At 39.9% G+C, this 17,430-nt stretch overlaps 1 protein-coding gene across 3 annotated transcripts in view; it reads left to right on the forward strand.

The window, feature by feature from the left end:
* The first annotated feature begins 4,124 nt into the window (after nt 1–4,124).
* ibtk (inhibitor of Bruton tyrosine kinase) overlaps nt 4,125–17,430 on the forward strand; it is a 58,155-nt gene continuing 44,849 nt past the window's right edge. For 2 of the 3 annotated variants that reach the window (XM_062981346.1, XM_062981338.1), the window contains exons 1-3: nt 4,125–4,363; nt 14,257–14,907; nt 16,266–16,362. In XM_062981346.1, coding sequence (XP_062837416.1) covers nt 14,584–14,907; nt 16,266–16,362 — 421 coding nt within the window. In that variant the 5' untranslated portion in view covers nt 4,125–4,363; nt 14,257–14,583. The remainder of the gene's footprint in view (nt 4,364–14,256; nt 14,908–16,265; nt 16,363–17,430) is intronic. The other variant, XM_062981335.1, reaches the window with a different exon arrangement.

The raw sequence follows: 17,430 nt of genomic DNA on the forward strand, positions 1-17,430 counted from the left end.
AGTTAGTTAGTTAATTAATTAATTGCTTGAAATGACTTGTCCAAGCCTGGATCTTGCTGGGACCAACTACAGACACGTCTTGCTTCCAAGATTTCCGGGTGTTAATAACCCTAAACTAAAGATGAATCTCTTTCCCCAGGCAAAAAGGGGATGTGCAAACTCATTGAACCAAACTAGGAGGGGTTTCCTTAAAATCCACCTTTGTAAATCTAACAGAAAAGTGACTATTCTCAAACTGTAGCAGCCTAACAAAAGGAGCTGGGACTTAATACAGTTCCATCACAGTAAGGGTGTTTTTTTTGTTTTGTTTTTGTTTTTTTTGCCTTTTGGTAGCAATGAGACTTTCCCCTTTTTTGCTATTTCTAGGTATTTTGATTGTCTTTGGGAAGAGGTTGTATTTTATTCATGCAGTATTATTAACCTGAATGTGTTCAAACCAGCATGAGACACAAAAGCATGATAATGTTTTACACAGTAAACAATAACTTTAATTACATACCATTTTTTAAACTACGCCCAAAGTGTGGAATTGTTAGCTGCCTTGAATTCTCTCAGTGGGTGAGTAAATAATATAAATAAATATATTTGTGTGTTGTGGATGTAATTAAAAACTAACCCACTTCTAATGCTTTAAGGTTAAACACTCAACAATAACAATACAGGCAGTCCCCAAGTTACAAACATTCGACTTACAAATGACTCCTAGTTAAGAAAAGGCTACAGGAAGTGACAGAAATCTATGCCTTGGAAGGGAAATTCACTCTAGGAAGAGTTCTCATGGAGAAAAGGGGTCTCCAGTTTTATCACCAAACCCTTGTTTCCACAAGAAGCCAATTTTTTCAAAATCCAATTATCACAGGGACAGAAAGTGAGGGGAAATCTTTTGAACAGGGGCACAGACAGAAACACCACAGGGTGTTAACCCTTCCCTATGCTATCCAGGATTGGGATATCCATGGGGATACCAAGGTGCTTGTCTATAACGCCATTGTCCTCCCAACCCTGCTCTATGCCTGCGAAATGTGGACTGTCTACAGGCATCACACTCAACTCCTGGAACAATTCCATCAGAGTTGCCTCATAAAAATCCTGCAAATCTCTTGGGAAGACAGGCGGACAAAGACCACCAGCATTGAAGCAACAATGCTCCTATGCCATCAACTCAGCGGGACTGGCCACGTTGTCCGAATGCCCAATCACCATCTCCCAAAGCAGTTACTAAATTGGAAAACAAAATGTTAGTGGACAAGAAAAGAGATTTAAAGATGGCCTTAAAGCCAACCTTAAAAACTGTGGCATAGATACTGAGAACTGGGAAGCCCTGGCCCTTGAGTGCTCTAACTGGAGGTCAGCTGTGACTAGCAGTGCTGTGGAATCTGAAAAGGCATGAATAGAGGGTGAAAGGGAGAAACGTACCAAGAGGAAGGCACGTCAAGCCAACCCTGACTGGGACTGCCGTCTGTCTGGAAACCAATGTCCTCACTGTGAAAGAACATGCGTGTAAAGAAGTATGAATTTTAGTTTACAGATGTCATGTTTAACCTCGTTTTAAAAGTCATGTTTAACTGTGTTTTAAAAGAGTCAGTATTTCAGTTACTCTGCTCTCATGAGTGGTTGCCATGGAGAAGGGGGCGGAGCCAACTGCATTTAGCTGAAGAGAGAGCAGAATTTGGAGGGAAACTCAGTCTGGGCTCTGTAGAAGCTCAGGAAAGGCTGATCCTAAATTAGGGGATCAGGGAGACTCAATTGGTCAGTTTGAGTCAATTTAAAATAAGTTTGGTGGCTTATTTTAAGGTAGTCTGTTTCCAGATAAGGAACAGATAGGCTGTGATTGAAATTCATAGGGTGACTGCAGTTTAGAGTAGTAAAGAACGAAGTGACATTTTAAGAAGTTTGAATCACCTCATTCTAGCTTTGCAACTGTCAATCAAAGTGCCTCTAAGTGAGAATTGTAACCATTAAGCTTGTGCCTCAATAAACGTTATTGTTCTCTCAAACATCTCAGTCTCTGTCATATATACACACATCAAGAATAAACAAGAAGAAAGAAGAAACATAAAATTTTAAAAGTCTCCTCTCTAAATAACCAGTGGCTAAATCTTCCAATAGTGGTGGCAAGAGTTGATAATCCCCTTAACATCTGGTGGCCGCATTATAAACATTTTTACGTCTGGTGGCAGCATAAATAAACATCTTTAATAAGTGGTGGCAGCAATAATATAAATATAATTAATTAATAGGAAGTCCTCCACATCTCCGCAATCGGTGTCAGAGGTGGGATTTTAAAAAAGATTTCTCCCCCTTTCTGACATCTTTGCAATGCGTATCAAGAATAGGACTCCCTAACTACAGTTCACAATTGCTGGTGGCTTGTGAACAGGTTGTGAAACAGTGAGCTTTTTGCTTTGTATTTCTTTGCCAAGTACTTTGCATTTTTATATCGCCATTTGTTCAGTTTTTTTTTCTTTTTTATATAAATATGGACATTTTAGCTTTGTTTTAGGTTTTCAGTTTTCTCTCTCTCCCTTTTTGATCCTTTTTAAATCTCAGTTTTCCCACTTTCTATAGAATCAAATGTTCTCACTCTTTCGATGTTAATTTACTCTATCTTATAAAGTAAAACTTCAATAAAAAATATTTTTTTTTAAAAAAAAGAATAGGACTCCACAGTCATCTACGTACCTAGACACTGCACTTGGAAGGCCATCACACTCAAACAACGAGGGATCACCTAACCACAGCCATATATATATATATATATATATATATATATATATGTATATATGAATTTGTATGTAAGTTTAATTTGTATGTAAGTTGTAACAGATACATTTTTAAGTGTAACTTCAGCCATATGTATTTATCCGATATGTTGATTGTAATAAATTATTCAGTTCCCTCTCTCTCAACCTCCCCTGTATGTATGGCTGGAGTTACACTTAAAATGTACCTACTCCGATTTACATACCTACAGAACCTATTTTGTTTGTAACTTGGGGACTGCCTGTTCTGTCACTGGGTGCATCTATATTGTAGAATGAGTGTAGTTTGGCGCCACTTTAGATGTCATGGCTTAATGCTATGGAATCCTGGACATTGTGGTTTTCGCAAGTTTTTTAAGGCTTTTCTGCCAGAGTGATGGTCCATTCCCAAACGACAAATCTCACTGAGCCATGGCAGTGAAAGTGGTATCAAACTGCATTTACTGTACAATGTAGATGTCTCCTTATAGGGTTGCTGTGAGTTTTCCGGGCTGTATCCACATGCTTGTGGATCTCAGTGGCTTCTCCGTGCAGTCTGACAGGGTGGTTGTTAGAGTGGTCCAGCATTTCTGTGTTTTCAAATAATATGCTGTGTCCAGGTTGGTTCATCAGGTGCTCTGCTATGGCTGATTTCTTTGGTTGACTTAATCTGCAGTGCCTTTCATGTTCCTTGATTCATGTTTGGGCAGTGCTGCGTTTGGTGGTCCCTATGTAGACTTGTCCACAGCTGCATGGTATATGGTGGACTCCTGCAGAGGTGAGAGGATCCTCTTATCCTTTGCTGAACATAGTACTTGTTGGATTTTCTTGGTGGGTCTGTAGATAGTTTGTAGGTTGTGTTTCTTCATCAGCTTGCCTATGCGGCCAATGTGGTTCCTTTGATGTATGGTAAGAACACTTTTCCTCTGTGTGGATCTTTGTCTTTACTCTTGTGGCTTGTTCTTGGCCTTGCAGCTCTTCTGATGTGTGAATTCTTAGCCTTCTCTGCCAGAGTGATGGCCCATTCCCAAACTACAAACCTCACGATTCCATTAACAATGAGCCAGAACAGTAATAGTGATGTCAAACTGCATTCACTGTTCAATCTAGACGCCTCCTTATACTTCTACATTCTCCTTTCACTGCCATGGGGCCAGGAAGCTTTGGGGCCTCCTATAAAGACAGGCGGTAGCCATGGCAACGGAATGTGATGGAGCCTTTGGATTCAGAGCTGCTGAAGAGAGGGTAAGCCCCGCCCCTTTTCTGTGCCTAACTCCTCCTCCTGTCCTCCCTTCCCCTCTCAGTCCCTTTTTTGACTCTTGGCAGATTCCAGCCAATCGGCGCTGGGGAGACTCCGCGCCTGGGCCAATCCCGTGGTCGCTTGCTTCCGGGTCTGGGCGCCGCCTCTCTTGCTGGGCTGCATCCGTGGCGGCTTCCTTCTCGGGCCCTGTCAGACTGGGAAGAAGTGGTCTCTGCCTCCGCCGCTTCCAGCCCGGCCTTCTCCTCCTCCTCTTTCTCCTCCTGGCTGGGCCCGGAGCCCTTCGGCGCCACTGAGAATGAGCTTCCCCGCCCGCCCCCGCTGCCTTTCTGACGACCGCCCGAGTCCATTCATCTAGCGACTGGTGAGTATTGAGGGGAGGCGGGGGTGGGGAGGCTGGGCCCAGGGTGCATCTTCACTTCAACAGCATGGCACAAGGCTCCTGGGATTTGTAGTTTGGAGGGGCACCAGCCCTCTTTGGCAGAGATGGCTCAATGCCTTGCAAAACTACAACTCCCAGGATTTCATCGATTTAAGCGGTGTTCCAACTGTGTTGTCGAATCACTGGGTTGCTGTGAGTTTTCGGGGCTGTGTGGCCATGTTCCAGAAACATTCTGTCCTGACCCACACCTATGGCAGGCACCCTCAGAGGTTGTGAGTTCTCTTGGAAACTTGGCAGGTGAGGTTTATATATCTGTGGAAAGTCCAGGTTGGGAGAAAGAACTCTTGTTTGTTGGAGGCAAGTGTGACTGTTGTAATTAATCACCTTGATTAGCATATGATGGCCTTGCAGCTTCAAGACCTGGCTGATTCCTGCCAGGGGGAATCCTTTGTTGGGAGGTGTTAGCTGACCCTGATTGCTTCATGTCTGGAATTCCCCTGTTTTCTGAGTGTTGCTCTTTATTTACTGTCCTGATTTTATAGTTTTTTTTAAATACTGGTAGCCAGATTTTGTTAATTTTCATGGTTTCCTTTTTTCTGTTGAAATTGTCCACATGCTTGTGGATTTCAGTGGTTTTTCTGTGTAGTCTGACATGGTGGTTGTTAAAGTGGCCCAGCATTTCTGTGTTCTCAAATAATAGGCTATGTCCAGATTGGTTTATCAAGTGCTCTGCTATGGCCGACTTCTCAAGTTGGATTAGTCTGCAGTGTCTTTCATGTTCCTTGATTCGTGTTTGCACAATGCTGCATTTGGTGGTCCCTATATAGACTTGTCCACAGCTGTGTGGTATACGGTAGAGTCCTGCAGATGCGAGAGGATCCCTCTTGTCCTTTGCTGAACGTAGCATTTGTTGAATTTTTAGTGGGTCTGTAGATAATTTGTATGTTGTGTTTCTTCATCAGCTTCCCTGTGCGGTCAGTGGTTCCCTTGATATATGGTAAGAACACTTTTCCTCTGTGTGGATCTTTGTCTTTACTCTTGTGGCTTGTTCTTGGTTTTGCAACTCTTTTGATGTCTGTGGTGGAGTATCCATTGACCTGTAGAGCCCAGTTTGGGTGGTTGTGTTCACCTTAGAGGAGGTGAGGTTCGCAGATTTTTTGGTAAGGTCTGTCAGGCCTTTAATTGTGCTTTTTTTTTTTTTTAACTTAGGTGATGGTTAGAGTTTTTATGTAGGTATCTATTTAGCATTGAATAGCCTGGCAGCTTCAACGCCTGGCTGTTCCCTTCCTGGGGAAATCCTTTGTTGGACTATTCAGTGCTAATCAAGCGGGCCAATTGCATCATTCACACTTGCCTCAGGCAGACAAGAGTTCTTTCTCCCACCCTGAACATTCTACAGATACATGAACTTGACTTGCCTAGTTTCCAACACCTCAGTACCTCTGAGGATGCCTGCCATAGATGTGGGTGAAACGTCAGGAGAGAATGCTTCTGGAACATGGCCATACAGCCCGAAAAATTAACAGCAAGTGGGCTGTTAGGAATGGTGGGAGTTGAAGTCCAAAACAGCTGGAGAACCCAAGGTTGCCCAGGACTGCTGTAAGTGTACCTTTGACGAAGGTACACCTCCCATCCTTCGGTTCTTCTGTATAAGGATTTGGGGAAATAAAATAAACTGAGACTTCAGAATCAGAAATACTGCACTTTTAATCCAGTGTGTAACCTGAGCATTCATGTAGCTTGGCTGTATAATTATCTGGATGATGCCATCACATGATAGAAATAAACAGCTGTTAAGGATATGCTGGTGACCAAAAAGATGAGTCTCCAAGCTGAGGAAGGTACAAAGTCCACAGAGAGGCGAAATTGTTTCCATATTAACTCTAGTCTAAACCTCACTTTTTTGGGCTAAATTACTTTGTCAAAATTAGGATGCCCATTTGACTTGCGCAATCTTAGAGCCCTTCCAGACAGGCCCTATATTCCAGGATCTGATCTCAAGTTTTCTGGTTTAAACTGGATTATATGAGTCCACACCACCAGATAATCTGGGATAAACAAAAAACCTGGAATCAGATCCTGGGATATAGGGCCAGTCTGGAAGGGCCCTTAGTGCTGAGTCAAAGCAAAAGGGGAAGCTGTTTCAGAGGGCCCTTTTAAACAGCCTTAAGTTCCAGGATCTGATCCCAGCTTTTCTGTTTATCCCAGATTATCTGACAGTGTGGACTCATATAATCCAGTTTAAAGTAGAACATTTGGGATCAGATCCTGGGATATAGGCCCTGTCTGGAAGGGCCCAGATACACCTGGAGCTCCTATTTGAGGGATGTCACTTCAAATTTAATGGCCATGGCTCAATGTTCTGCAAAACCTGGGCTTTGGCAGAGAAAGTTCAAGACCTTGCAAAACTACATAATTTCATAACATTTAGCCATGGCCAGTGTTTATTTGGTTCTGCATGTTTCTTTCAAGTAAAGTCAAGTCAACTTTATTTATTCCCGTCACAGATCCTCTTGGGGACACAGGGCAGCTTGCAACATAAATGGCAACCATTCGATGCCATACAACACACAGTGAAAATACAAATACATAATAAATTAAATGAAATTCCAGTTCTACTGAGCCATTCAGATTAACTACATTGAACTGGATTATATAGCTGTGTAGATCTAGTCTAGTCTAAAAAGTCCTGCTTTAGATTTCATCATCATAAATGCTAGACAGGATGTCAGCTATTGCTTACATAAGCAAGGCTTACTGCCCTTTTCTTAGGCAGGGAACACTGAATTTCTCCAGAAGTCTCTGCATTGTAGTATCTGAGAAATACCGTATTTACTCAGATCTAATGTCACCCTTTTTGGCTAAATTACCTACCCAAACTTAGATTTGTATACAAACTTAGATTTGTATATGGCAATCTTAGTTCTAAGCCAAAGCAAAGGGGGAAGCTATTTCAGGAGTTGCACCTGGAGCTCCAATTTGAGGGATGTCATGTTTAATTTAATGACCATGGCTCAGTGCTATGCAATGCTGGGATTTTTAGTTTGGTGAGGCATCAGCATTCTTTGGCAGCCTCCATGTTCCCAAACTACAGCCCCCATGAAACCATAGCATTGAACCAATGAAGTTAATGTGGATTCATTCTACAGCATAGATACACCCCAAGATTTTCCTTTCCATCTCTGGAAACTTTGATATTCCAGCACTTTTGTTTTCAGAGAAGGAATTCTAAGGCAGATACTGTAATTACCATATTACAAAGAGTGCACCTTTTGCTGCTGTACATTACGTTTAGCAGCAAATACTTTTTTGGTTTCAGGATTTTGAAATTTGAGGTGTGCATTAGGTTCGATGGTGCATTAGACTCGTGTAAATGTATGTTCCTTCTCAACTGGGCATTGGACAGCTCTGTAGGAGGCAGACATTCAACAGGTGCAGATCTGCCAGTTTGGGGAAAGTAGAGCTGTATGAGTTGAACTTTTATATTTCATTTGATAGTGATATGGGTTTAACATTTGCATTTCATCTAGTTTGTTGAAATTTGTAGAATTATGTCTGGAAGACAAGAAGTAATGTCCGCAAATATCAGGAGGAGGAGGAAAAACAGTAAATAGTGATCCAAGAAAACCTGAGATAGTGGCAGCTTTGGTTTCTGATGGTTCACAGTATGCAAGCCTTGTTTCATTCACAAAACGATTAAAAATACCATATATAAAATTATGGGTCAAGCCTCCCTTATATTGAATTTTGAAATGCTCTAAAAGTCATTATTGTCCACCTGGATGACTGAGATACTGGCACCTTCAAATTGTCAACCTGAGAATAACGACACCTTTGCTTTCAGATAGTTCACAGTACGCAAACCTCGTTTCATGCACAAAAATTTTAAAAATACCAGGCAGAGCTTCTTTTATCCTGAATGCTTAAATTCTTCAAATTATCAACCTGAGAATAATGACACCATTGCTTTTGGATGGTTCAAAGTACACATCTGGCTAGAACTGGTGGATTTACCGGTCTAACAATATTTAGGCACCTGTAGTTGCCTGCCCTACTTTAAATCTTTGTGTAAATGAGTTTGATATTGTCATAGTATTGTTCAGACCTGCCAATTAATAAGTTGTCTTATTAGCCACAATAATTAAAACATGTCAACACTTTTCTGTGTGCTGGATACTGTATTGCAGAATAAATAAATGATATTCTAATAGAGGAGGTGATGCACTTTTTCTGGGTCGAATGCAAGGATGTGAATCGACCCTCCAAACTGTTGTAGGATTCTCACTCCCACCAGCCATCATATCTAGTAAGGAATGGTGGATGCTTTTATCAAATAACATCTGGAAGGCTGAATGATTTTCTTCCTGTAAACGTCTTCCAGGTGAATCACCTTATCCACCTCTTTGCTTTTATGTTGTATGTACAGTAGTATATGAAGTTTCCCATTCTTCTGGGAAAATCTAATTTTTACTGGAAAATAATAGTTGTGATTTGTTTCAATTTTTACTACAAAATGTATATATGTCCCTGATAAACATTCTATACAATTTAACAATTTGCTCTTCATTGCTGTGATGTCAGAATAAAGTTGACCACCTTTGATATACAGTACTTTTTATTTTCTGAGATACGTAGAAAGTATCTCAGAACACAGGAAGCAGGGAAGTTGTCTTAACCATCATTAATCTTGATTCATATTTTGTCTTCTGGTCCATAAGCCATATAAACTATAGCACTAATAATAAGCTCTATAGCCTTATAGATGGCTTCAGAGGGCTGTAGAGTACAAGCACTTACATTGATGAAAACTGTTTAGTATTCTGCTCCTTGTTGCGGGGCTCTAGTGAGAAAGCTTTTGTTTACTGTCCCTTCTCTGCCCCTTTCCTGTTGTTCGTAGACATTTGGGTGTCAAGAGGGGTAGAGCCTGTGTCAATGCCTGGTTATGTTATTCTTTTGCATAGTTGTTGACACTTTAAATAGACACACCTGGAAAGCCTAAATGTGTAGTATTCAGACTTTAGAATTCCTAGTGTGTCATCAGGACAAATAAATGAATATACTGTAGTACTACTGTTGATAGGCTTGGACAATGGTCTTTGAAACACACATTATTTGCCTGATCAGTAAACAAGCTGGGGTAAAGGACTTAAAAATTGTACAGGCACACCTTTATTAACAAAGCCTTTGAGAAAGAAACTTCTTTGTACAAAGTCATTTTATGTGTGTCCAGTCCTCTTTCTTCTGTCTAGCTGAAAGTTTTTTAAGCATTGAGGGAATGATGAAGTATGGCTGGACAAATAGACTTTTTGTATCAGGCTGCAATAATCAATGCAAGAATAAAGATAAAGAATGATAAAGGGCTGATAAAGAATAGACTTCTCTAGCCAGTCCTACGTAGATAGGAAGGCTAGTGGCAAATGCCTGGTGGCAAAAGTTTTTGAATTTTGGACCATTATGGATTTTTAGTTAAGGATGCTATTAGTATTAGGTATTGTACATGACACAATACCATGTATTGGTTTGAGATCAAAAAATCTGGCTGGATTGATTTCACCCATTAATTCTGTTTATGGGAACTGTTACCTGGACGTCAGTGACAGACTGCACCAAGTATTGGGAATTACATCACACCTTATGAAACATGAAGCATGATAGTATATTAGTCTAATGCATTCAGGCACACGGTGTGTTTTAGAGAGATGAAGAGGGAACTCTTATGTTCTAGATGATACATGGGCACTTACCTCAGGCCCTCCTCATTTCCCCTGTCCTCTCGGCATAAGGACACAGTGGCCTGCCACACCCTTATGCAGAAAGGATGGGGGAGGAAGGCACACAGCAGCTGAGAGCTGTCTGGATCACTCTCAGCTATCGTGTGTCCTCCCCTCCTCCCAGTGCTTGAGCCGGGAGGACGGCTCAAGGAAGGCATGCAGTAGTTGAGAGCCCTCCATAATGCTGAGAGGACAGCCCAAAGATTGAGGGAGGAGTATTCGGGAGGAGGATTGGAGGACAATCACCGCATGTCTAGTTTCCTCCTGGGATGGGGTGAGCATCCCTATCCTTATTCCAGGAGGACAAGCTGAGGATGACCCAGGGCCTGCCCTGCCCCCTCCTGGCACTGCCCTCTCCAGCAAAGCATGGAGGAGGTTTTGGCCCGGTATGTCTCCAGAAAGTTAGCGAGGCCCGCTGGCGGCCCCTGCCCCTGCCGCCCCGATCCAGAGGTCTTCACCACAGGATCCTGGCACAACGAGGTGAAGCTTTGGAGGAGGTGGAATTGACAAGGCCATTGGAGAGGTCTGGCCCTCACCAAACTACAACTTACATGAATCCATAGCATCAAACCATGGCAGTTAAAGTGGGGCCAATGCATTAATTCTATAATATAGAACAGGCACGGGCAAACTTCGGCCCTCCAGGTGTTTTTGCTGAAGCGGAAAGAAACAAAAGCAATTAAGGCATTCTCCTCCTGGGTTCTGCCTCGTTTCCCTTGCCTCTCCTCCCTGACTCTCAGTCCGGCTCGGAAGTTTCAGCACTCGACGTATAAGGCGACCCCTGACATTTGAGAAGATTAGCCTGGTAAATTGCATTATTTGGGTTGCAGATTTCAATCTTATAGGCAGCTTGACATATGTTGAAAAGTATCCACAAGAAGATGGTGACATGGCCTCATCCATCTCATTGAAGTTAGTGCAAATGTGAGTTGTTTCATCCACATATATACAAGGCAAATTGACCACAGTAGGTATCTATGCAGACATTCTGTTGTCTGGGACCTCTTCCATGGAGATGGTTAACTGCATTAAATAAATCTACTAGTTGACATTATATGGATAAAATGGAGGTTGTAAAGTCAAAACTACTTCTTTCTGCTATCTTAAAACTGTTGTATCATGAAATTATAAGATATCAAGCAAAGGGTCAATCAATTTATTTTACAATAAGCTTTTAATCACCTGTGTTGTAAAGAAAACAGGTTGTAGTGATTGAACCTGATTTATACCTGTTTGGGCAGAAGCATTTCCTGCTTCACCCAACAGCGGCCCTGTATTTCAGGCCTGTTGGTATGTTTTGTTGCGCACCAGTGTTTTACCATTGTTAAGGTTGGAAGGATGATTAAAATTCATTTAGTTACTTTATTTTTAGTCTTTTTATTTGTTCTACTTTGAAAACATTGACTGGAAAAATTCTGTATTGTGTCAAGATTACCAGTGTATACTATACTGCTGTTTGAGAACATTTCGCTAGGCATTTTCTTGGGCTTCCTGAGCTATTCTCTGGTATTCAAAGCTTTTTGTGTATAAATGAAACCACATTAGATGAACCCGTATAATAAGTGGACCTAACATATTTATTGATTATAAGAATTACATACTGTTAATTTTGCACATTTTTCTAAGAATTATGTTGATATATTACTGTGATATAGTGACCTAATGCTAATTTCAGTGAACAAAATGCAACCTGGCTTACCTAAAATAGATATCCAGGGAATACTTGGGTGTTGAACTTGTGTATCTTTATTTCACAGCTTGTGAAGTAACAGATAAGAGAGAACTAACTGCTGAGTCAAAATTGCTTCATGATGCCAGCAGCTTACTTTCAGTTTAGAACAAGGTCCAAAATAGAACTCTGACCAAAGTTGACCTGCCTCTAATTTCTCTTCTTTGTACCTCTTCTGTGAATTTAATAATTTTAGTGGCTCCTGTTAACATAATATTCCAGTAGTTGGCAATTACAAGCAGTAAATTTTATGCCCCCCCCCCCCCCCCCCCCAATACAATAAAACAAAGAGGTTTTCTGCTTTTCAGAAGATCTTTGCATGTGTTGACTTAGCACTTTTGGTAATGAAGAAAATAATCTGGTCATATTCTTGAATGTCTGAAATATACTCAAAATATAATGACTAGCACTTGGACTTGAATGGCAGTTAGATCAGTTACCTTTACAAAATATTTGCTATTAGTAAAAAATGCAAACTACAGTATTAAAACTTTGGGATTTTTTTGTATAGAAAACAGCTTCCACAATATTAGACTTCCTCAGAGACATTGCTATGGGGAATACCATGTAATTTCAAAAGGTATTGCTATACCACTGCAGCCTAGATGGCTGCAAGTTAATGTCTCTTATCTTAGCCTACTATCTGTAATTTTGATTTAGTCTGAGAGTGAATCTACACTGTATATTTAAGGCGGTTTGGCATACTTTAACTGCTATGACTCAGTGATATGGAATTATGGAAGTACGACTGTTATGCAATGGTGACTATGTGAAGAAATATGATACCTCGTCTAGTTGCTATAGAACTGGTCAAGATACAAAGTTGCATGAAGGACATAGAACTCAAATTCCTTGAATTGCTCTCTGTTGTGGTTCTGCTGAATTGAGCGGATGGATGTCCTTTTTGTACAGGAATTCCACCTCCCCTCAATTGGATTAATCTTCTAATTTACTCATAAAGACAAACACAAGTGTTTGAATGATTTAGGTTGAAATGATAGGACGGCCTTATTAGCACTAGCATGTTGCCTGTTATGAACATTGAAAAGCAGTGCATACTTTAATCAAGACAGCCATTAATTTCAGACCTAATATGGATATTATAAAGCATCTGCTCCATTTTACAAGTTAAGAATATTAAATGTGTAGTAAAAATATGTAGTTAAAAACAATAGAACCAGATTTATGTGTGATGCTGGATAAATTTTAAAAAGGGTGCAGAAGGTAATCAGGAAGAAAAAACATGATCATTCTGGATTCTAATGAACTCTGTGTCCCTTTTTAATTTGTGGATGTGGACATGTGCATAGACACTTTATGTGACCATCAGCTACAAATGGTAAAGTTTTCATCTAGAATTTGTTTCAAAAGAGGCTCTGAAAGACAGACAAGGCTTTGATGGACATGAGTCCTAAACAAATTATTTAGTTATACTATTAGACTTCATACTATAATCTCCATAAATTTCAATGTAATTCAGATGTCCCAATTTTACAGTATTTTTTGTTAAATCTAGACAGAAAATCTAGGGCTGTCTCAAGGTGTTCACCTGTAATTGTCAATTTTTGTCTGTGCATGAACAGCTGAGATGGATTTGCTGAAGTAAGGAGGCCAGAGAGGAAAACTAGGGTTCATGTTGCCTTAAAAGTCAAATGACCTATCTCTGGAGCTACGTATTTTTACATTCTGACTAGTTAAACAATATATGAAATCCCTCTCAAAGAGATAGAGGCAAAAGTGCAAACAGGTTTTGAATGTACCTTTTGTAGAAACACAGTCAGATTTTATATCACAATAGGCTTCATGACATTAGCCCCTAATTGTAGAAGAATATCGTCTATATAGTGTGGTTTTGTAATAATATATGTAGTGAAAATATGACAGAAATCTATTGCTTATGAATAGGATGGACACACATGTTTGCTCAGATCTTATTATTTTCCATTTCATCTGAGTTTGTCCCATCATATTGTGGTATAAAGTCTCTGAGTGTGGCTCCTACTAATACGGTGCAAGTAAAATGACAGGAGGTAAGGGAAGACAGGTTGATGTATTGGGAAGAAACAAGGGATGTGCAACAGACCCAACCCCCATCCTCATGTTCTTAGGTCTTTGGGATTCCTTAGTTTTCTAGTCACATATTTTAAGCTTCCTCCTACATCTCTGAGGGCTTCTGTCTGGTTTTCGTGAAAATTGAGTATCAATATGCTGTCTTCTTAATGTGTATGGAATATAGATTCTGCTTCGTACATAGTAAACTTAGTAATCTCATCTCCTTCTCTATGAAAACATAGTTTTACAAGTCTGCAACATTGCTGAAAGTAATGATATTTTAACTAATTACTAATTTGATGTATCTACTTCTTTTTTTCCAGGTCTCTCTTGCAATTATGGCTATCTAAAAGAACAAGATAGTGTGGAGGGGGAATCCCCCTCCCCACTCCTTTGGTTGCCTTCTATCTTATTTTTCTGGACAAAAGTATAATATTTTATAAAAGAATGAAGACTTGAACTCAAAGTTTATACTGATGAAAAATATTTATTTTTTTAAGTGTCAAGCCTTAAACAGCACAATGTTTCCTATGGCTACAATCTGAAACTGAATGAAAGGCCTGGAAAGCTTAAACTGCCTATGAGGAAGGGGCAAAACCAGATTGCCTTGGTGTGTTTTGGAAGGGTTTACCAGTTCAGTAAAGAGTAAGATGAGTTCTTTGATGCCAGACTGCACTCTGAAATGTCGATCACAGCAGCATGCTTTGGACATTGTTTCTGTTGTGACCCGAGGAAGTGAAGGCCAGATCAAGGCCTTCCTCACTTCTCATTGCTATAATGCAGCAACAAGCAAGGATACCTTTGGTAGGAATGCCCTCCATCTTGCCTCTTCTTGTGGAAAGAAAGGAGTGCTAGATTGGCTAGCAGAAACAAATGGAGTGGATTTGTCAGCAAAAGATAAGGAATCAGGATGGACAGCTTTGCATCGTGGCATCTTCTATGGCCATATAGATTGTGCATGGTCATTACTAAAGGTTGGTATTTTGCCATTTTTATTAATGCAATACAAATGTATTATATCTGGTTGCTAGCAATAAATAAATAAATAAATAAGCAAAACCTTACATTGCTTCTAAATCCCATCCAATCATTCTTTCATCCACTTGTACTTTTTATTAGCTCTTTTCACCTAATATGAAAGTCAAACTAGATTGCTCTGTCGATTAATATTTAAGACAAATCTCATTGTTTGACATTTATTCGTCAATAACATTATATAACATCAAGGGTAATTTGGTTGGGGGATTGGGAAGAAAATAGCCCTGGCTTTCTCTAGAATATGGAAAACTTACTTTTTGGACAATAAATGAATCCTAGTTGATGGATTTTAGCAATTGTAGTCAAAATAAGTCATTTTATCTTTTCCCTTGTTCTGACCTGAAGTGTTGAGATGAGGGCTCATTCATGTTGTGATGTATCTTAGAAACACTGGAAGAAACTGTTTTCCAACTGTGCTCAAGATTTGGCACACAGTTATGGAGAGTTCTTGCTTTTCTTGATGCTTAGAGGAATTATAGCACTCCCTAATGATACCCTTTTGTCAGTTTAAAGGTGTATTTTCCAGTAGAGCACTGCAAAATGCATTCACTGACCCACTTGTGTTAAGTAGTTAGAAAAATTTTTTAATAGAGAAACATCACATTGTAGAACTTTTTAAAAGTAAAGAGAGTCATAGAATTAAACCTACTGGGTGATTTTTTCATGAATTATTTGAGTTTATTTCATTATTTGAATTTATGATGTAAATATATGTAAAGGAAGATACTCACAGACTTAATATTCACAGTTTTATTCATCCTTACTCTATCCAGAAGTGTTTTGCGGGTTCTGTAGCCCCTCCAATGCTCTTTTGTTGTATGTTTCTAGCCCATGTGTAGTCAGAAATAAGATTCTCTCTTATTCGTGGATTCAGGTCTTGACAATAGTTCTTGCAAGGTAGCATATATTTGTATCGTGCCCTTCAATATATGTTTTTTAATGCATTTCTCAAGGAGAATATTTAAAATTAACATACAGAATGTAAAACTATTGCTAATAGCATAAAACAGGACCACTGACACAACCATAAAAGTGGAATTAAAAGTAGCATAAGAAGCAGGACATAAAAACTGGGGAAATCTGTATTTTTCAGCTAGATGCACAAAGAAAAGGTCCTTTAACTGGAACAATATCTTTTCCACCTATATAGTCAAAAAATTTTTCAGCTATAAAGTGTAAGTTGTAGGGCATGTAGGTCATTTTTATCATTCACAACCAGAAGATTATTTTAAAATTGTGACTTTATATAAACAGGACTATTATATTTTCTATCTTTTCTCTCTCTTCCTTTTAGCATGGCGTGAACTTGTATGTGCAGGATAAAGAAGGCTTGTCTGCTCTGGATCTTGTAATGAAGGACAGACCTTCCTATGTCATTTTCAAAAATTCAGGTAGGTTGTAATACAATATATTGGTTTTCATTTCAGCTGTTTGAACATGTAAACATAACTTGTGTGTGTATGTGAAGAAAATACATGTGGTAGAAAATGCATTCCACTAAATCTACTGGGTATATATATGCACCCTGAGAAACAATGTTGGTGTTGTGATTTGGGCATTGGATGTTGACTCTGGAGTTCAAATCTCTGCTCAGCCATGGAAACTCACTGGGTGTCCTGGAACAAGTTGCACACTCTCAGCCTCAGAGGGAGGCAAAAGCGAACTATCTGAACAAGTCCTGCCTTAAGTATCAGCATAAATCAGAAATTATTTAAAGCCACAGAACAGCACAACAACTCATTTATCCTATTAAATATTATATAGTAGGTTAAGCCACTTCTCTGCATGCAGGGGAGATCCACAAAGACAATTAGTGTAATTAGCTGGCAGAGACTCCTTTCCCCATTTTCAGACCACTTGGGTTAGCAAATGAGAAATATCTTTTTGAAGAGAATGTTGTCCATTTGTATAACTATACTGCTTAGTTTGGTTATGTATGTGCACATGTATTATACATATGTATAAATACGCACACCTATACTTGTATATTGGGGCCCCTGGTGGCACAGTGTGTTAAGGCACTGAGCTGCTGAACTTGCAGACCAAAAGGTCCCAGGTTTGAATCCCGGGAGCGGAATGAGTGCCCGCTGTTAGCCCCAGCTCCTGCCAACCTAGCAGTTCGAAAACATGCCAATGTGAGTAGATCAATAGGTACCACTCCGGCGGGAAGGTAACTGCGCTCCATGCAGTCATGCCGGCCACATGACCTGGAAATGTTTATGGAAAACGCCGGCTCTTCGGATTAGAAATGGAGATGAGCACCTACCCCCAGAGTTGGTCACGACTGGACTTAACATCAGGGGAAACCTTTACCTTTTATACTTGTATATGTGTAAATATACATTTCTGCATGTGTATATGTGATAACTGCTCTGGAATATAATTTGCTACGATGTACATCTTGATACTGTTGGAAGTATGGGACACTTAATTTGTTACTTTATTGGAAGCCAGTTTGA

This window comes from Anolis carolinensis, chromosome 1, assembly GCF_035594765.1.
Source record: "Anolis carolinensis isolate JA03-04 chromosome 1, rAnoCar3.1.pri, whole genome shotgun sequence".
Lineage (NCBI taxonomy): Eukaryota > Metazoa > Chordata > Lepidosauria > Squamata > Dactyloidae > Anolis > Anolis carolinensis.